The sequence below is a fragment of the Polyodon spathula genome, chromosome 24, assembly GCF_017654505.1.
Source record: "Polyodon spathula isolate WHYD16114869_AA chromosome 24, ASM1765450v1, whole genome shotgun sequence".
Classification (NCBI taxonomy): domain Eukaryota; kingdom Metazoa; phylum Chordata; class Actinopteri; order Acipenseriformes; family Polyodontidae; genus Polyodon; species Polyodon spathula.
The window spans coordinates 7,922,971-7,944,109 of NC_054557.1; the positions used below are offsets into that span (position 1 = coordinate 7,922,971).

The 21,139-nt window shown below is 37.7% G+C and overlaps 1 protein-coding gene across 1 annotated transcript; it reads left to right on the top strand.

Annotated features, from left to right (window-relative positions):
• Nucleotides 1-233: 233 nt before the first annotated feature.
• Nucleotides 234-21,117, top strand: LOC121299320 (proprotein convertase subtilisin/kexin type 5). Its single transcript, XM_041227003.1, has 16 exons — nucleotides 234-538; nucleotides 4,915-5,118; nucleotides 5,740-5,808; nucleotides 6,531-6,573; nucleotides 8,532-8,677; nucleotides 11,561-11,755; nucleotides 13,067-13,153; nucleotides 13,662-13,860; nucleotides 14,375-14,598; nucleotides 15,168-15,410; nucleotides 16,430-16,675; nucleotides 16,786-16,981; nucleotides 17,198-17,403; nucleotides 17,769-17,869; nucleotides 18,464-18,635; nucleotides 19,393-21,117. The coding sequence occupies exons 1-16, from the start codon at nucleotides 364-366 to the stop codon at nucleotides 19,797-19,799; spliced, it is 2,913 nt and encodes a 970-aa protein (XP_041082937.1). The 5' UTR covers nucleotides 234-363; the 3' UTR covers nucleotides 19,800-21,117.
• The last annotated feature ends 22 nt before the right edge of the window (nucleotides 21,118-21,139 follow it).

Sequence of the window (21,139 nt, forward strand, 5' to 3'; positions counted from 1 at the left end):
CGTGTTTATATTTAATGCTATGGATTTTATTCATTGGATTTTTGACTCATTAAAAGTATCAGTCAAGGTAAATCTTAACTTGAAATGCCAGTGACAACGGTGAGCGTTCTCAATTACCTAGCTATTTATTTAAGAACAGCACCTCTATTTTTTTCCAAAAGTGAACAATTTGGTCATTCAAGTCAGTTCCATTCACCAACCCCCATAAACAAACTAGTCAGACCTGTCTGAGGTCTGAATACCAAGCGCTAAACCACTTTACTGAAGAGCTGGGTGCTGCGGTGTGCACCTGCAAGCATCAACCTCGGTTTAGTTATTTTATCCTCTTGCTGGTAATTTGTTCCACGGTGGAGGCTCAGAAAAATGAAACGTTTTCAAGCGGTATGTTTTGCTCTTTGCTTTGGATACGTGCAAAATACACTTGCTCTCTTTTGCCCGAGCGGACAATTTGCTCTGAAGCACCAGTGTGTTGGCTGCCATCCTACCTGTTGGGAATGCAACGGACACGAGCTGTTTGAATGCACGAAATGTGGCGTCGGTAAGTATCTCAGGTGTGCTTGTGTGGGTCTGTAACAGGGATGTCGTTTTTGTTTGTTTTCCTGAGACGCTAGCAATTAAAAAAAAAATTGAACAATAGGCAATTGGCGGTGAATTAATTAACCAATTAATTAACCAGCCAGTAAACTCCAGAGAGGGTTCCAATACAAGTAAACGATTAAGCAGCCGCAACTTACGAGTCCCTATGGTAACCAGTTAATTTAGGTTTCACTGTATTAAGCAAAAATACTTTCGGGAAACATCTACTGCGTGCGTGCGCGCGAGTGTGTGTGTGTGTGTGTGTGTGTATATATATATATATATATATATATATATATATATATATATATATATATATATATATATATGTGTGTGTGTGTGTGTGTGTGTATATATATATATATATATATATATATATATATATGTATGTGTGTGTGTGTGTGTGTGTGTATATATATATATATATATATATATATATATATATATATATATACTATATGATACAAATATTTATAAGAAAGAAAGTTAAGAGTACAGTAGAGGCCTCAGTTTATATTACTTGGCTAGTTTTGGAAAACCAACAGGTATTTTCTCCTTTCAAAAAACTGGAGTTAAAGACTGGAGTAAATATGTTGAAAAAAACATTCAACCTTAGTCAAGTAAACAATCATAAAATTGTTTTTCCTGTGCATTTATGATTGTATTTTTTTTTCTAATTCAATAATGTCAACTATATTTTTAGATATATGCAATATAGTAAATTAACATTGAATTGGAGGAGTGAGTTTCTGAGATGAATCCAGCATCCTTTTAAATTAAAACACACACACACACACACACACACAAAAGTAAATGGGAGGAGGTAATGAACGTGAAAGAACTTGGCTACCAATTTGTATGCACAGCTGCTAAAAGTCTGACAAAAAAGGCACACCTTACTTTATCTGCATACAAAATAATAAGCTTTTGATATGAGATCAGGGCCAGAAATTTAATTCAAACTTTTAAAATAAAAATGATTGATGGCTTGATAATTCTGAAATGCATTCTTGTTTTAACTTGGCTGGGAGATTATTTTTCTTCTTAAAGGGGTAGTCTGTCTGATTTCTGAGGTTAGACATGTTTGCCTAAATGCCCCTAAGAAAAAGCAGCATGTACACTTCCTGGAGATGTACAAGTACATTTAATTAATTAAGGTAAATACTATCTAACAAGTTGCTACAGCCTATTTCAAATTTAGCAAAACACTTTATTTTACACAGTATTTTTTTGTTTGCTACTTAATTCACAAACAAACAGTGCCAGGCAAGGAACCATATAAGACTCTTATAGAGCAGAGCCATACCATTTTCTCAGCCTTGATTAAGTCAAAATAATGGCGGTGCCATAGCTGTAATCATTTACAGCTGTAGCCCAAAATCTTTGTTTTAATGTCATTCATTTTAAGTTACACAAGCAAAATGTAGGTGCAGCGTCAAATGAAGCAGTTATGTGTAAGTAATATCACACAAAAAGCTGCAATGGCTCAAATTGCTATACATTGGGAGGGGGTCTTTAATTGTGCATTGCTTTGAACAGCACCCCATTGAAACTTGTGTATGGAAAAAAAAAGCCTTTCACAGGTGATCTTTGCAAGATTTGTTTTGTTATGTAGAACCAGACGGGGTAGTTGTGGCTTTCTTTCCAGCATAAAATTTACATAAAGCCTTCTCTATGGAAAGTGAAATATCAACACTGTTTCTTTCCACTTCCCTAAGGTAATCCAGCTACTGTGTTTAGGGCAGTGGTTGCAGTGTTATCCTGCAGGGGTTGGCTGATTGTATTGCAGTCACAGCCACTTAATAAAATGCCTGGATAGCTGCTTTTGTTTCCTGCTTTCAAACAATTGCTGAGAGGCATAGTTTAATAGAAGTTTGCCTCCTTTCTGTGGAAGTCAAGCTAGGATAATTTATAAAGCAAAGAGTCTTTTAATGTACTTTAATAATACATGAATAACATTCACGCTTTATAAAAACAATTGAATATATTTATGCCAAAATGTTATTTCAACAGTATTGTGAAAATACCTAACTAAATACTGACTTGCCTTATAATATGCCTAGGTCAATTAATACAGTAGCCTGATGCACAGACAGAATCTGGATGGGGAAAAAAAAGCCTACTGCAGTCCTGAAAATTCTTCACTTCCAGCCCTGGATTTAAACTTCTTTATCCCAGTATTTACTAAAGCTAGAGCAAGTAGCTTATCGGAGCCTATGTATCTTATAGGCCTGACATTAAAAAGAGAACTAGAAAGAGCAGTTATCTATGTTCTCACCAGTGCCCCTCTGATAGCACCACCAGTGAAAATTGGGTAGCAGTTCTCTCCAGTGACTAAGAACTTTGTAATGGGACATGCTTCTGCATGACAGAAAAGCCAAAAGGAGGCATACTCTGACCTTTCCTTAATGTGGATTCAGAACCACACTCTTGTAATCTGATAGCCCTGGCACCAAGCCCGCAAGCAAAGTCTTTCCCTAGGTATCTGATACCTTTTGCTCAGTGCTCCCTCTCATAGCCTTTTCTGTTAACGAAACAATACAAAGAATGCCTGTTCCCCCTTCTGATTGCGGAACACCTCTCTCAGTGGCTGCACACCACAAAAATATCCAAGACAGCTTTATTTTTAAAATTCCGCCAGGAAGTCACCCGAGATTAGAAATCTCTTTTAGAAGTGAGATCTGAACAAGAAAACCATGGATAAACATCAACATCCCTTAGCATCATCTAGTTCAAATATCCTAAATAATAAACATGTCTCGCAACTAAACATTGATTCATTGGCCATGGATGTTTTAAATTTTATTTGAAGGCTTTTGTGAAGTCTACTTTATAGAAAGCTTCTTGCTTTTTAAGAATATTCTTGTACTATGCATACTAATATGCATTTTAAGGATTTGGGTGAGGTCTGTACATTTTAAAATAAATAATAACTGATTTTTTACAGAAATATGAGTGAGAGTGAAACACCAGTAATGTTACAGACGGCATTGTGGAGCTTTTTTTTTTTTTTTTTTTTTTTTTTTTAAACTGGAATTTTAAGGAGAATGGAACCCATTCCTGAACATTCCTTTTTTGGAAGACAGCGGGTGATTCCAATTAGTCTGTAGAGTTTGGACATTTTTAACTGCTCAGTTGTGGGCATGGTCCTTTTAAACACTCACCTCTAGTGTGGATGTTGGCATTGTTGAAATGAATTGAGTCTTTGCCCGCAAGGTACTGTAAATACAGCATAATGAAGCTCAGACAAAGGTAATAATATGTAGAGAAGGGCATCATCTTTACAATAGTGCGACTTGATATAGTTTAATACATGTATAGTGCAAGTGGTGCAAACATAAGCACATATTTAGAGAGTAAGTAGCTTCAAATTTGAATTGCTTTTTTTTCCATTTCTCTTACTATTGTGAGGTGTTTGCCACCTTTCTGAGGGGTTCTGTGTTTTGTAGTTCCAATATTGAGTTATCCTTGTTTTTCTAAATCTGGTCCTCAGCTGGCTTTGAGCTTACCTGAAGAATCCTAAGTGCCAGCACTCAACAGCCTTCCTTATTCTATTCGGGTCATGTGATAATGTGACCTTTCAACTCTGCCAGTCCCATCTACTCTCTATATTCTCCAGACAGAGCTCAAAACCAGATAAAGGCAGGGTTAGAGAACACATCACGATAACCACTGAATTCTACTGTGAACAGCCTTTTTGTCCTTGGCAATCCTTAAAGGTATCACTACATTGAAAACAAGGAATAACGCTTCTGTGTGTGTGTGTGTGTGTGTGTGTGTGTGTGTGTGTGTGTGTGTTTAAATAAAACTAAACCCCTCACCCCAGGTCATTGATCCTTTGTATGGCACTTTCTCTATCAAGAGGAGTTTGACAGAAAATGGCTCCTCTTATTAACTGTTTACTGAAGTGACAACTAAGTAACAGACAGAGCCATGGCCTAGGCTGCAATTATTAAGGTTTTCTACCAACAGCTTATTATTTGTCAGTGGTCAGTGTTGGAAAACCACAATTAATCCCTAAAGCTGCAATTCAGTGTTTTCTTTTTTTTTTTTTTTTTTTTTTTTAAATATATGATAGGGTGTGTCTCCAGCTCTAATGTTACCTGAATGCTATTGTGATGTCTCTGTTCAAAGGTGGCCAGTGTTTTTTTTTAACACACAAGGTGGTTGATTCAATAAATCTGATAAGACTATAGTAAGCAGACACCTGAGAAATATATGTTGGTATACAACCAAGCAGGGTTTTGGGCCACTTTGTATCAGAATTATAGTCTCTTAAAGCAGCTCCAGGCTTGTCAATCCATTTCCAGAATTCTTTGTTTTGTGTCTTTTTTCCAGATGAAGACGGGCAGGAGCGCTTTTTCCACCGAGGTCGCTGCCGGCTGCACTGTCCCAGAGGGTTCTACCCTGAGCAGGACCTGTTCACCTGCGAGCCCTGCATGGTAAACTGTGAGCTGTGCACCGACCCCAAGGTGTGTGCCAAGTGCACAGGAAACTACAAGCTTCAAAGTGGAGTCTGCCACACCACAGAATGCAAAGAAGGTAGACCAGGGTTCATTTCTACAACAGTGAGAGCTGATTGGGCAAGCCTTTGTGATCCAGTTTTGTATAAATGTTTTACTAAAATAAAGAGTATGTTACCTCAGCTGTCATTTTATTATTATTATTATTATTATTATTATTATTATTATTATTATTATTATTATTTTTATTATTATTATTATTTAACATTTCCCTTACCTTTTAACAGTGTTTGCAATTGGCCTCATGCTACACTATTTAAATCATGTGACAGTTGGACTTTTCAACTCAATATCGGAGTAACAGAAGAACCCAAAAAACACTGACTGCACCATAAAATGGGCATGGAAATACGAACAATGAAACTAAAATGTACACTTAAAAACATTCCTAAGGATTTGTTTTGAATGGAATATCTTATGTAATATATTTACCAAAAACGAAAATGCATGCACATTTTGAAATATGAAAATGCATGTACGTTATGACAGCTTTCTTTATTTGATGCAATTAAGTAGGGTTATCAATCTAGAAACAGCTGAAACAGCTACTCGGCTTCCATTAAAGAGCAGGGTTTGCTGAAATGGTCTGTCCGGTGTTCAGGGCCAGATCGGTGCTTTAATGGCTGTGTTACTGTTACAGGGCAGGTGGAAGATCCTGAAACCGGAGAATGCATTGACTGTGAAACTGGATGTGAAACGTGCTCTGCAGGTAGGCATGCGTTTGATCAGTATACCCTTTAAACCTGATCTCGTTTAAAGTACTTATCAATGTATTAATCGAACTGGAATAAAAATCTGCACTTGGCAACATATCAAGAAGAATGGTAATGCTTCAGCACATGTGCACATACACTGATGTCAGGAACTGAATCATAACCTACAAGACATTGGAAAGGTGTATCTTTTGAATCTTTGCGATTTTAAAGGATAACTTTAATCATAGCCTAATAAACAAATAATTCCATTATACTACAGTTGCCAGTATGTTCAGCATTTTAATAAATTCTTGTTTGCCAAAAGTCTGTCAGTGGGACAAAAGTTGTCAGTGGGACAATAGTTCATTGTAGCTGATTCAATTCGTGGGAGCTAATGAGAGCATTTTTTTATTATTATTACAGGGGTTGAAAATAAGATCCTTGACTTTTTTTCAGGACCTGAAAAGACTGTTTGTTACCTTGTTAAAAATATCAACTCTAATGGTGTTCCCTGTAAAGTATTTCCATTGTAACAAAAATAATTTAGCTCCCTCGGCTGCAGTTAAATTGGTAGATGACAGTCATAACCTGCAAGGAGAAAGCTTGTATGTCTGCAGCAGCAGAAGGGTGGACTATAAAACAATGCAATAAGCAATAACCCAAAGTATTAGATTTTAGTGCTGAGCTTGATTATGGTTCACTGCAGCTTTTAAATATCATTTTTCCTCTCACACAGATGACCCAGAATTTTGTAAAAGTTGCATGGAAGGCTATTTCTTGTAAGTAATTTTGCATTATCTACCTTAGCATTTAGTACTGACGGGCTATTGTTGAAGTCTTTTTGGTAGATCATTCTCCTGAATATCAGGTTACCTTAAAGTACCCTACTAATGACTTGTTTTTCTGAATTGTTATTTTAAGACATACTTTTCTTAGTTTTTTAACTGTTAAAATGCTAGTTTACTTCTAAAATGATGCTTGATAAAACAATAATATATATTAATATTTATATATATATATATATATATATATATATATATATGGTATTATTATTAGTACTTATATTATTTAATAAACGAATTTAATATTAGATGTCGCTAATGTATAAATCTTTCTCTTTGTTGATTTCCTTAAATTTATCCCCATTTCAATGGTACGATTAACTTGGAATTGATAATCCCTAAATAAGGGCTGGAACAGTTATAGCTAACCTTTGTATTACTTTAAAAATAGATTGCTATATGTGAACTTACGATTCGCAAATAATTAGCATTTGCTAATGTGTTTGTAAAAAAGGCAGTTAGTTATTAAACAGTTAATAAACTACAAAGTGCCTCTTAAACAAAGCGTGACCGTGATTTGACCGTCTAATTTTTATTCTTGTTGGTAGAGAGAAAGAGGGGCCACACTCATTGCTAATTCAGGCTGCTTTGAACCCACAAAGGTTCTGTGGGTTTGGTGGCTGGTTATTACAGGTTTTGAGTTTGTATTGAACCATTCTTAAAGTTGTTTTATTGAAGACTTTGTGCCGTGGTGTAAAGCCTGCTTGACTTCAAATAAATTGCAGCTCTCTGTAAACACCATGTGTTCTCAGAGGCCTGTCCTATTAGTATTCTCAAAATGAATGGAAGGGAGCATACTACATACAGCAGACTGCTGAGTTCAAGCCAAAACCCAATAAGCTGTATCGGTATGTTAATTATTGCCGTCTGTGCCCATAGGGCTGATAAATGCTCTAGCAGATAGCCGTGCAAGATCACAGCTAGTTTTAAATAAGCAGCCCTTGGCTCAGACCAGAACTAGAAAATATGAAGAAAAAACCCTTCTTGATATGTCGTACCCTTTAAAATAACACGTTGTTAAACCTCAAATGAAGGACATGCTCTAAACAAACAAAAAAAAAGAAATGCAGTTAGCTTAGTTATTTTAAGTAGAATTCTTTACCAAGCGTGCAAGTATTTTAAAATATATAAAACAGGTTATTAATGTTAAATGGTGTTCTGCAATTAAATGATAGTGATCTCAATGCTTGAACAATGCAACAGGTGTTCTCTGAGTGCCTGTCTTCCAGTCAGCATCATGGGACACAGAAAGCATTCACCTGTTTCTCCAGCTCTCCAGGCACTGGTTTATATGATAGGGTGTGTTTCCAGCTCTAATGTTACCTGGATGCTATTGTGATGTCTCTATTGAAAGGTGGCCAGAGGCTATAGGCGTGTTTTCAAAGCTGGAAAATGAGACATGATTAAGCGTCTTTTGTAATAAGGTCTTTGATCTTGATCTTGAGTTCTAGATTTTAAAGACATCTCAGATTTTTTGTTATATCATAGACTTGTTTTTCGTGTTGACAGACTAAAAGAATTATGACTGACGTAGGGTCATCTCTTTTGAACGGAATATGCTAAAAATTTACTAAATAGAGGACTGTCAAATTACAAACCCATTAATGAAATGTCTGAGTTGTTTATTTTTGGCTTTGTACCCTTATTGGGTGTTTTTTTTTCTGAAAAATTACTATTTGGAAAAAGAGCGTAGAAAATCTGGCCTTTTGTTTACCTTTTATTGAAACGCATAACATTTATTAATCATGAAAACAGTATCCTATATATTAAACTTGTTTTCATAAAGATTCTTTAATTACCTCAAGTTAATTAATTGTGAATTTATATTCGGGGAAGCAACAGACTGCTGAGTAAAATTGGCATTTACCCTTTCTCGTCTGTCTTTTTTTTCCTAGGTACAGACACCAGTGTCGCAAGGGCTGCCCGCAAAAGACTTATGGGGATGAGGGCAGGAAGATGTGCTTTGCCTGTCCAACTCCCTGTATTGACTGCAGGAGCGACAGCCTGTGCCTGTCCTGCCAGGCTGGCCATTATTTAAGTGGTAAGAAAGACATCCATAAATGACTCCCAACAAGCTCCATATACAATACATTTCCTCAGACGCCTTCTGCATGATGAAAGACCATCTGCCTGAAATCCCGCCCTTTGAAATCTTAATGATTTAAAGTACACCTTGTAATGATGTCCAGCTGTACTGCACCTTTAAGGTGTTATATTTGAAAGCGCTCCCCTCTGCTGGCACACTTTCTCTCTGAACCATAATGTTGTTACCCTGATATTTTACTTGAGTTTCTACAACAACTTCCAATTTGTATGGCAAATCACAGCTGTGTGGGGGAACAGGACACCATACACTATGCAAACCAAACTGATGCAAATGATGGTGCCAGGAACTATGAAATTATTTCCTTGGGTCATCTGACATCCGACAAGCTGTTTCTCAGTTTTGCTTGGAAATAGCCTGGATTCTGAATGTACATCGTACTCAGATACCTAATAGTTTTGATTTTTTAAACTTCATAAGTATTGCCAAGTAGATTTGCATGGACTCGAGTTTGATTATTGTGCATAGTATTTTCAAAGCATTTTACAGTGACAGCAAGTTACCTGATGTACATGCAGACAGTAAACAGTACAATCATTCTCATCCAGCTCCTCTACAAATCGTGATTCTGTTGAACTGGCATCATTTTCAGGTCCCATCCAAATCACATTTGAAATGAGTGGTGTGATAACCTCTTCAATTCAGAACCTGTGTATTCTTGACTCAGGCATGATGTGTTTGACTTGTCTCGAATCAGTGTAAATCTGACACCAGGTCATATGATTTCTTCTCTAAATGTAGTACGGTATATTGTGTGAATACTTGTATGTCTCGCAGGTATTATAGATCTAGAGTAAAACCCTTGTTTACATAATGAAGAATGTAACATTGAAATGAAAACAATATTTGAAAATCATTGCAGACCTAGACAGCAATTCTTCTACTGCATGTACTGTCATTTCGTTTTTTAAAGTGTTGAAATAGTTTGTTTTTTTTCTAAGTAAAGTATTAGATTTTACAGTACCACTGTAAACCATTTTCTGGTCCCAAGCGATGCTGGATTAGACTGTTTTACTGTGTATTTCAAAATTGCAGTATATGGTTACCATTATTCCAATCACTGCCGGAATATTTTTCTTATCAATTTGAATCTCCCTATCAGAAGTTTCCACATACTGAGAGGACCTGTGTGTGCCTGCAGCTGTTGAGCATGGTTTCCATCTGCCAGTTATTTGAAAATGAGTGCCTTGTTTCCAGGGGGAAGCAGACCAATATAAAACCAAGCTTGATTTGGGACTCCATTAAGATTGCAGGCTCTATTTGCTTTGCTAGAGGAAGCAAAACAAAGAAAGTATGTAATTAATGCAGAGGCAGGTACCAAATATCAAGCAACAGGCAGTCTAATGAAATCTAACTGTGGGGTGTGGTGCAATGTTAAAAAATTGGCAGACAGAAGGATGAACGTCCCTATAGTGTTGGGCCTATACCTTTCAGCATGCAGGGAATCTTCACCTCTGTTTAACCCTTGACTGAGAATGGAATAAACAGCAGCCCCACGTTGATATTGGAACAAATTGCAGCAGTTTTGTTGTTTGGAAGTAAAAGTTAAAGTGGGTTGTTCTCTTCCATCCACTCTCTCAAAAACAAGCTGTTTCTAACACACTGATTCTAAGATTAATTTCCAAGAGATTTAGGTCACAATTTCTTGGCTGACTTGTTCAAGGGAACACAAAAAATAATCACTGCCTTGTTTACTTTCAGTGAGGGAAAGCCAGGTAAGAAATACAGAAAGGCTTTGAAAGCTGACCTGCAAACACAAAAAGTATTTTTCAACAAATTATACATTCATGTTAATACTATATATTCTGTTTTTTCTGGTGACTGAGTGTTTTTGATGTTTGCATGTCTGACTGGCATATAGAGGAGTGCAGAGTACCTAGAATGTGGGTTAATACTGAAAGGGAGTTTTGATCAAGTGCTTTGATCTAAGCACTTTTCACAAGCGCTTAAAGAAAACTAAAGAAACAGATATGTCTTAATGTTCCATCCAGCAGCATGCTTGTGGTGCAATAAGGAGCCACCCAGAACTCCTGAATTCTACAAGCCAATGAACTGTCCGAGGAGTGACAGTTATTATACTAATATAGAGAATGGCTAATTGCAATTAAGGTTTAAAAACTTGAATCCTAGTTGTTATTACTGATGCAGAAAAAAAGGCAAAAGATTGGAGTGGCCACTTCCAGTTTAAATTCCCATTTTGTGTCGCCAAGATCGACAACAGCACTTGGACGCTGCGGTTTCTAGTTAAGAAAGAACACAAATATATTTGGTACCCAGTTCCAAACTTAGATGGTTGGATCATGAATACCCTCAGGTAAACTATGAGAACTTATAGTGATGCAAAATCTTTGCAGCCATCAGTGATAACTATATGTCAAATGTATAACGTATTTTCAACATAATCAGTTTACTATTTGACAAGAAAAAAAAAAAATTAAAGCTTTTAATATACTTTCATTTAATATAGTAATTGAAAAAAAAAAAAGATTATGACGGTTACACAATATTAATATATATTTTTTTGTTAATAATTGTACAACATTTTGAGATGAAATCAGGTTTAACCTAAATCCAAAAATGTTGGGAGTGTAGATCAGACCGGTTTAAGAATAAGAACCCGTATTTATAAATATCTAATACCCTCTTTTTTGGGGGGTGGGGTGGGGGGGTGTCACAATTGCTCAAATTACTTCAGGGTGTTTTGACCTCATAGCCCCGCACTCCCTGTGAGACACTCCGAGAGCAGGCATGCAGTGTGGACTCCAGAGAGAGGTGAGCTAATAGTATTGCAGGAACTCATGTCATATGCCTCGCCCACAGATGGATCTTGTGTAAAGCAATGCCCGGATGGCACCTACGGCGAACCAAACAGCTGGCGCTGCGAATCCTGTCACGGCTCCTGCGAGACCTGCCACGGGTCTCTGCCTAAGAACTGCGATTCCTGCCCTCACGGGAACCTGCCTATATACGGGCAGTGCCCCACTATCAGCTGTGTGGAGGGCCAGTATATGGATGGTAAATCTGACTCCTTTGATTATGCTATGTCCCTCCCAATATGCATACTGTCTTCTAATTTATGCACAGTATGTTGTAGTCTGCACAAGCATTGCTATTAATTTCTTTCTTTCTTCTCCATTAGCATGTTTCTTAATGATGCTTCTGTGCATGCACCATAATCTTTTTTCAATTATTTATAGAATACATGGATTACGCCACTCTAAACACAACACTGCCCTCAACTGGACACAAATAGAAAAATAATCTACAGGGCAGGTGTCCTGAGGAAAAAGTGGACCGGGGAGGTTCCATTGTTCCTAAGGGTTACGCATAGATGGCTGTACTAGTGCTACGTCTGGGGAATTAGTAGATCGGATATATTAACAAAAAATAAATACTTTTAAATGGATTTTGTAAGTATAAATTTACACAAATAAGTAGACCGGGCGTATTCGACAGTATAACGATAGATAAGAGAATGCTGTAACATACATTAACAATAAATACTCTAGTTTTAGTCTTTCACTTTTCTTTAAAACTAGGGTGATAACGTTTAGTCTTTGTAAACTGTGATAGTTACCGCTAGGCCTACTGACAAAATAATACATTAATACTAATAATACTGTATGATTAGATGCCATTACAATATATTATTAAAACATTTTAATTTTAAAGATGACGTTTAAAAACCTTTTAATAATAATGTACAGTAAATAAATATTTGCGATCACACATCAACTAATGCCTAACAGCGACATTTTTAAATACACACCGGCAGAAAAAGTTGACAAACGTTTAACACTTTAGTCCGAGTATAAAGACATAAGAGAAAACTTTGTATCACACATAATTTACAGACAGAAAATAAATAAGTAAAACCAAGAAAGACGTGTGTGAACACGTTGGCAAATAAAATTATCAGACAGAAAATGCTGAGCGCAGTTAACTTCCCCTTTAATCAAATAGCCGCCGCGCCTTCCTTTTACCTTACTGCGCTTGCGTGATCTACTTTTTCCCCAGTCTAGTTTTTCCCTAAGACACCGGTATATCTCAATTTAAATTCTGGAACTCCGCTGTGATTTGTAAAGTAAAAATTATTTAAATGTGTAAAACAAATCAAACCCAACCAGATTGTAATTAAGGGCTGAGACTTTGCCAGTGTAATCAAAAGCAATGGAATCTGTGAAGAGATTCTGATGCAATTTTAATGCTATAAATAATAAAATGAACAACTAAAATTGCTGGTTTTAGTTTCATGCCAAATTCACAATTCAATATAAGTTTGTGATGAGTGTGTACTGTTCTCACCGCCCGCTCTCATCTTCCTAGCTGCTGACAGTAAGTGTTACAGCTGTGATGTCTCATGCAAGACCTGCTTCGGACCTCAGGCACTGGACTGTTCCTCGTGTTGTACTGGTAAGCCTGTTTAAAAAACAAAACAACAAACAAAAAACCTAAAACTGTAACCCCTGTGTGAGACTGCCACGTCTCACAAGAACGCTCATTCGGACAGTGGTTTTTTTCTTTCATCAATTATTAAATGATTTACTTAACTTTTCAATTCAGTGAAATGGCTCTGAATGTGCGTACCCTCATGCTATTGATGCCTGTTTCCAATATTCCAACTGTGGTAATGACATCAAAAACAAATTGCTTTCTCGGAAAAAAGTGTTATAAAAATGCTTTTGAATTAATGCCACTGAATTAAACAGGCAATAAACACATTGCTGTTAGTAAGGGAAACAAATGGGGATTTTCTTTTACCTTCTTCCTTATCCTGTTTTTCAATAAACCCGTACAGCATTTAACGAGGGTGTGTAAGAAAAAAGACTTATTTAACAAGTAATCTGTTTTTAAACCTTTATGGGGTTCTTATCATAAAAACCGAAGGGAGTTGTTTTCTATATTGTTTCTTTTTTTCCAGGTTATTTCCTTGACCAGGAGGGGGCCTGTGTGGAGCATTGCCCCATGGGCTACTTCATCAACCCTGCCACCCAGCTGTGTGAAGCGTGCTCTGCAAACTGTGAGAGCTGCGAGGGGGGCGCTAAGAAGTGCCTCAGCTGCAAGAAGGGACCATTCAGTCTCTTCCTTCATCAGGGGAATTGCTGGTCTAACTGCCCAGAGTGAGCGATCTTCCATTTCGAAATATTACACTGTGTCTCAAATCAAGGTCATTCTCTAATTAGCCAAATATCCTTGAATAGAAACAAACATGCTGATTTGTAATTGCCAGAGGTATAGTTTGTTTTCCAGTGATTGCGCTTACAGTAAATTGTCTTTTTCATTTTTTTTTCTATTGAAATCCTTTATTCTTTTCCAAAAGCCTCTTTTTAATCCTGTACGGTGTACAGCGTTGGTCTGCTTGTGTGGTACTCGCAGTTGCTGCAGTTCTGATTCTCCCCAGCAGGAGTCACTGCAGCAATGGAGTTCTACAATTGGTGGCGCGCAGAGTAGGTGCTTAATTATGGGTCCTATGATTGCCAAGTTGAAAACAGTTTGTGTCCAGTCAAACTGTTCTGGCCAGTCACAGCTGTGGCAGTCTTTCCATTTGCATACACTCTAGATTGTTTCCATGGCCCTGTAGTTTGGATACAGAGAGGTCTACTTATACTGTAGTACTTTAATATCTTTCTGTAGGGGTTACTTTGAAAGTGCAGAGGGCACATGTGAAGCCTGCGACAGCCTTTGCCTGAGCTGTGATGAGAATAAAAGTAACTGCATGTCATGTGCTGAGGGGCTGTACCTGGAGAATGGGAGCTGCAGTCCTAACTGCTCAGTCAAGTACTACCCTGACGTGGACAGGACCTGCAGACGATGCTCGGCACACTGTGACACCTGCACCGATGGGAAAAACTGTAAAGGTACACATTTGGTTATTATTGACTCTGGGTGCTCACCAGCATCTGGATCAGTCACCCACATGTTATTTATTGTAAAATCTTTCTAAAGATGATCTGCTGTAGACTGCTTTAGCTCAAGCTACCAGCCACTCTACATGAGATGTCAAACTAACAAGGATGGATTTTACTTACTGTTTTATTGATTGATTTAAATGGAATAAAGAAGGCTATTCAATCACAGCACTTGTGTACAGCAGACATGCTGTGAGGCAGGTAAAGGCAGAGCTAAAGAAAAATTATAATATATAAATATTCGAGGAACAGAAACACTCGGAATTATTGCATGTGGGATATAAAAAAAAAAGCAATTAAGCAAAATGTGAAGCTACTTAGTCTTCAAGTCTGGCCTTCCAAGGGGAACCACTTAGACATAAATAAATTCATTCTGTTATTTGGGTTATGCGGTCCTGCTCTGAGAAGTAGACAGGCAGATGTATGCGCTCAGGCTGCAGTATGATTTATTTCTATCAGAAATAGGTCATACCTGGCAAATTCATATTTTGTGACGTGTTGATAATGTTCCTCTGCAGCGTGCAGCTATCTGTACCTGCTTCTCAATGGCGTTTGCAAGGCCACTTGTCCTAAAGGGTATTTTGAGGACTTGGACCAGGGAAAGTGCATCCTGTGCCACTCTACCTGTGCAAGCTGCTCGGGGACACAGCATGACGACTGTGACAGCTGCTCCTCCCAGTTTCCGAGGCTGTACGAGGGGCAGTGCTTCATGGAATGCCCTGCTGGAACTTACTATGAGTCGTCAGCCAACGAATGCCAGGGTAAGGCCATTACACAGTGCATAAACAGTGCAAGCAACAGGAGAGTAAATGATTGAATGTACTGTAATACTCAGTTAACATGTAGTGAGACTAGATGGCACTGTGTGCTGTGCAGAAATAAAATCTGTATATTTTTTTTAGATCTCATCTCAAACCACATCTCTAGCAATGGATTAAACATGACAAGCTGATAAAAAAAAAAAAAAAAAAAAAAACCTGTTCAGTGTGAATGCATTTACTTTTATTGGAAGATGAGTCACAAATGCAAAACATTTCCAAAACTAGGACATTTCATTTTCCTGGGTTTGATTTACTTGTATCAATGATAATTGCTGAAGTATATTATAAAATAAGAACTAGTGCCTATTGTGTTTATAGGAATGCTATTGATAACATTTTTTGTTTTGCTTCTAAGCTCTGGCGTTTATTTCAATCCTTTTGAGTTTAATTTTAGGATAGAACATAACTTGCTTCATACAGTCAATATAAAATATTTTGTATTAATTTTTTTTTATAATGAATAACAATGAGATCATTAAGGTTGTTGTTTTATGTCTCTGTGAATGAAAAATGTAGAACGTAATTTCACAGTAAACCAATTCCAGTTTTCAATCCTTCCCAGGTTCAGACATCTACAATCAGTTGTATGAATGATTTAAAGCCGCGGTCCTGTTTTTCAAGCTGTTTCTGTTCTAGCAGAGCTTTGAAAATCATGAGATCTTCTGTAGACCGCCCCCATTTAAAAACAACCCAGATTCTTAATCATTACAATTACACACCCCTGCTGTTTGCCAGCACACAGTACAGACAGTACACAGAAAAATGGAAATCAGGTATTAAGATGTCTGGTTTTTGATTCCACCTACTTTGCATATCACTTACTATTAATCATTAGAACAATTCAAATAATTTATAATCCAGTGGTTTATAATCAAGGGATGTATGGTACTGTACTTGCAATCTAATCTGAGATGTACAACTGTTCATCCATGAAAACTAACTCGAGGTCTGCCTTTCAGAATGTGACAGGACTTGTGCTAGTTGTACTGGACCAGAGCTGACAGACTGTACAAAGTGTAAGAAGGGGCTTGCCCTGGATCCTGATACGATGATGTGTGGGGTGACTGGGGATTCCAACTGCCCTCCTAAAACGTTCCTGCATGATAACCAGTTCACCTGCGTGGCCTGCCACAAGCAGTGCAAGTCCTGCAATGGACCCAATGCCAACGACTGCCAGACCTGCGCTTTACCCAACTACCTTTACAGTAAGCATGCTGATCTATTCTTGGACCAGTTGTTTATCATTGCACCCCCCTTAAAAGATGAGTACAGATATAATTATAACCATGATATGTCTTCTTTTCCTTTCCTCCAGATGGCACGTGTCTAAGGATCTGCCCAGCTGGCACATTCGAGTCCAGTGAAGAAGCTGATGGTGTTGGGCTGGGTTTCTGTTCTGCTTGTGACCATGTCTGTGCCACTTGTACAGGAGCCTCCCCTAAAGACTGTACAACATGTTCTTCAGGCTATTTCAGATTCATGCATCTCTGCATTTTACACTGTCCAGCTGGGTATTGTGCCATCTAATATACATCTAAACAAGTTGGGAAAAAGCATAAGCCACATTATTTTGTTTGTAGCCTTTTTACAAATGCAGGGCTGTGTTCAAAAGTTCTTGTTTTTAGAAGGGAGCTAAATGTTGTAACAGATGACACATCACAGACATTGTCTTTAACTGTTGCCAGTCTTGGGATGAGACTTTAATAAATAACTGCTTTCAATTGTAGGTATTATCGCGGGACTACCCGCTGTGAGAAATGTGACCCGTCATGCCGGCTGTGCTCAGGCCCCGGGCCTCAGGCTTGCCTGTCCTGTCCTCCCCACATGCTGCAGCTGGACGGGACTAGGCAGTGTGTGGAGCACTGCCCAGAGAGATTTTACCAGGAGAACTACAAGTGCAAACAGTGCCACTCAAGCTGCAAAACATGTAAAGGTAATACAGCTTTTGCTATTTTTTTTTTACATAACTATATAAGCAGTTTACAGTCAAGGAAAAGGACCAAATACATTAATATGTACATTTATTTGTATACTGTACTGTATATTGCTTGTGTAGTGATATTGTTTATATATGGTATTGATGCTTAACTGGATATAATTTCTTGGGGGAGGGGGTTTTCAAACAGTAGGTTTCTTAGGATTTCTGAGAATATGCAGTCAGCCACAGTAAAAACTTTTTTTTCTATATTCTGGGTGCAAGTTAGTACCAGCAGGATATTTTGGTAGTGTTTGTAATAACAATTGAACAGTACAAAGTTAGTCATTTTGTTGTTTGGGTGTCTCTATTTGCCCATATAGACTACACACCACAGGGCTGTCTGACCTGTGACTGGGGAAGTACATTACAGAACGGGATCTGCTACCCTCGCTGTGAGGAACAGCGCTACCTCTCAGAGGATGTAAGTAACACAGACAACAGCAGCCAAACCCAGCCTGCCAATCCAAAAAAATAATAAAATGGCCCAAATAAAATCTGGGGTTAGATGCAGTGACTGTATTGTATGTGAAAGGCAAAGGGGTTGACAGCTTTGAAAGTGGTCTGCTTTGTTCCTTACCAAACTGATTTGTAATCCCAAGTAGTGTAATTGTGACGGTGGTTTAGGATAAGGTTGTACACTTTCAATAGCAGTTGTTAACTGGCTGGACAGATACTATGGCATCTGCTGTATATCTGTAACAACATGACCTGTTTTGCAATATTTGTTTCAGTGATAAGGAAATATACTGATTAATATTTAGCTAAACCTGATAACAGTAGATACTTTGTAAGTTACAGGTTTGGCTTTTACATCTTATTTGGTTGGTGCTTTTATAATTTACTGTATATTAGATTGACAAGGCCATGAAGGCACCCGTAACTACATATGTCACAGTTTTCCACCATGTTCATATGGTGGAGGAAGGTCCTTTAACCGATGGTTATAATTTATCATTTTCAAGCATTGCAGGGATGCATTACTAACATGCTTGTTCTGTTTCTATTTACCCGCTAGGAGGTCTGCAAACTTTGTGACAGCTCCTGCAGACACTGTTCTGGTCCAGGCCCCAATCAGTGTGTGAGTTGCAAACCGAACTTCGCTCTGCACCCAACTGAAAAAAAATGTAGAGAGTGCTGTGAGTCTGAGGGGAATCAGACTGACTGCTGTCTTTGCACTACTAACTCAGGTAAAGAAGCATGTGTGAATCACAAAATCAACAGGCAATGCATTTTCTTACAATGTTTGCTTGCAAGCAAAGGTAAAGGAAGTTTAATCAATCGGCTGTTTTCAATGTAGTCAATGTGCATCATATCCTGTTCATTATTTACTGGACTTGTGTCATGTGAAGCATTGCCTCAGTGAGTCATTCCCTCCAGACACTTCCTTGTGTAATAATCACTAGTTTGAGCTTTTAGATTGAGTGTGCTGCTACCCATTCCAATTAAAACACAGAGACTATTTAAAGAAAAAAACTGTGCAAAAAAGATACAAGGACACCCTTGTACAAAATATAATCCTTGCAGTATTTTTTTTTTCATACCTTACAAATGCTTTGTGTGATTATGCATGACTTACATCATCAAAGCATTGCACTGCATGTATGTTTTTTTGGTATGGGTAAGCAGCTAAAGCATGGCACCAAGAACAACTTCAGCTTGCCAATAACATCAGTCTGTTAATACAGTACTTTTGTTTATCCACGGAGTTAACTAAGAACCAGAATTTTCCAAGTAGTCTTCAAAAGGTATATTCATTTAAAAAATGAGTTGGTCAGTGAAGCAATTGTTTAAAGAGATGTTAAAGAAGGTGCTGTTCGCATTTATTTAACTTACATTTTGTCTATAAAGCTGTGATGGCTAATGCAGACTACAATGGATCAGTATGCAAAGCATCCTTTTGTTTGTCATCCACATAAGCAGTAACTCTTATTTTCTGTTTGCCAGCTCTGTGTGTAGAGCGTCCACATCCTGAGCCGGAGAGGAGGCTGATGTCGGAGAACACGAACTCACTGGTGAGCTCCCATGTGTCTGCTACAGTGCCTGCTCTGGTAATGCTGGTTCTGGTGATCACATTGGCCGTGTTTGGTCTGTACCAGGCTCGGGCCAGGAAAAAGCTGTGCTGGAAATTGAATTACGAGCGGCTGAGCGGCAGTGCTGAGTCCAATGCTTCATACCGACGCGACATGCTGCACGGCGTTCCGGATCCTGATGACAGTGCTGACGAGGCCGATGTGGTCTACACCAGCAGTGACGGCACAGTGTACCGCCAATACAACTTCATAAAGGCTCAGGATGAGGAGGCAGAGGAACATGAACATCAGACTGCTTATTTAAACAACGCAAGGTGTTAGATCATCTTGGCATAACCAATGTCCATCTCAAATATTTTAACCTCTGAACGTGTGCCTTAATTCACAAATGCCTGGGTTTATAATTTGAGTTTTGGTGTTGGCAAACAATTGCATTGGCTCTACGACTATCCCATGTCGTTTATGATCATGGTAATATGAAAGATTCTAAACCAGATGTTTCGAGTTGTACAGCATGAGTTTATAAGATAATCACTTGTTTTGACTGCATTATGTTATCCCTAATTTCTACGTTTCATTTTACAATTTTAATAATTTCATTTGCTCATTACTTTGCCTTTAAACACTACTGCTTATTAGCTGTTTCACTTGCCCATTTTGCAAGGCAGCCTTCATAACTCTATTTTTTGTCTGTGTGCACGTCGCAGTTGGTGGAACTTGTGTGTCTGCCAGATTCAGAAAGCACTGATGAAGAGAAATTTCAGGCTTTGAAAGTATGTAATGGTAATGTACAGTCTTCCATACAGTATAATTAGTATTATTATTATGTTTAAAAGCACTGTTGACAATAACAGTTATATACATTTTATCAATTAATTATTACTAATGCATACTCAAGTAATCACCTCCCTCTACAAAGATCCTTGTATGGCTGTTGTCTAAAAATGTTCTGGGGGAAAAAATTACACCATTTTTGAATACTGAAATCAACTTATAATTGATTTTACAACCTTTGCAGAATACAAGAATTTGATTATATTCTGTAAAACTGTGCTTGATGGTTAACGAGGAAGTAGAAATTTAAAGCATTTAACAACACATGCTGTGTGCAGAAACCAGCCCTCTGACCACAATGCACAACACTGTACAGACCAGACATGGCTGGTAAGCATTAAATAACCTTTCTAAATATATCACATGTATATTTACAGGACACAATTACTTTGTTTTGTACAATATCTATACATTCCAGGTACTACAATAATTTCAAATAAACCCCAATAATGTACAAGAGATACAGCATTAGAATTTCACCTGACGATTTTTTACCCTTGTTGAAAGTGACTGGGTGTTTCAGTGGAGCAGGCGGTTTGCAAACCAAACAGGAGACTACTGTGTACCTACACTCATTTAGATGAAATATAAAGCAATTATAAAAAAAAAAACATTTCCATTTGTGTGAAATGTTTCATCCTACAGTGCGACTGTGTCCTTATACCTTGCAAGGATCACTTGGTACATGGTTGCAAAATACTATTCAATTCTACACTCAATTATTTTTGCCCAGGTCATCATTGATATAACCACACACAAATACTTTTTCTTTTTTTTTTTTTTTTTTTTTTTTTTAAATGTTATTGAAGAGCAACTGACAGTATTGC

What these genes read in the sequence shown, in the direction of transcription:
- LOC121299320 (XM_041227003.1), top strand. Translation starts at nt 364, where the DNA reads ATGAAACGTTTTCAAGCGGTATGTTTTGCTCTTTGCTTTGGATACGTG. An exon ending in ATGCACGAAATGTGGCGTCG is followed by an intron (nt 539 to 4,914) that starts GTAAGTATCTCA and finishes TCTTTTTTCCAG; the next exon opens with ATGAAGACGGGCAGGAGCGC. An exon ending in GGAGGGCCAGTATATGGATG is followed by an intron (nt 11,756 to 13,066) that starts GTAAATCTGACT and finishes TCATCTTCCTAG; the next exon opens with CTGCTGACAGTAAGTGTTAC.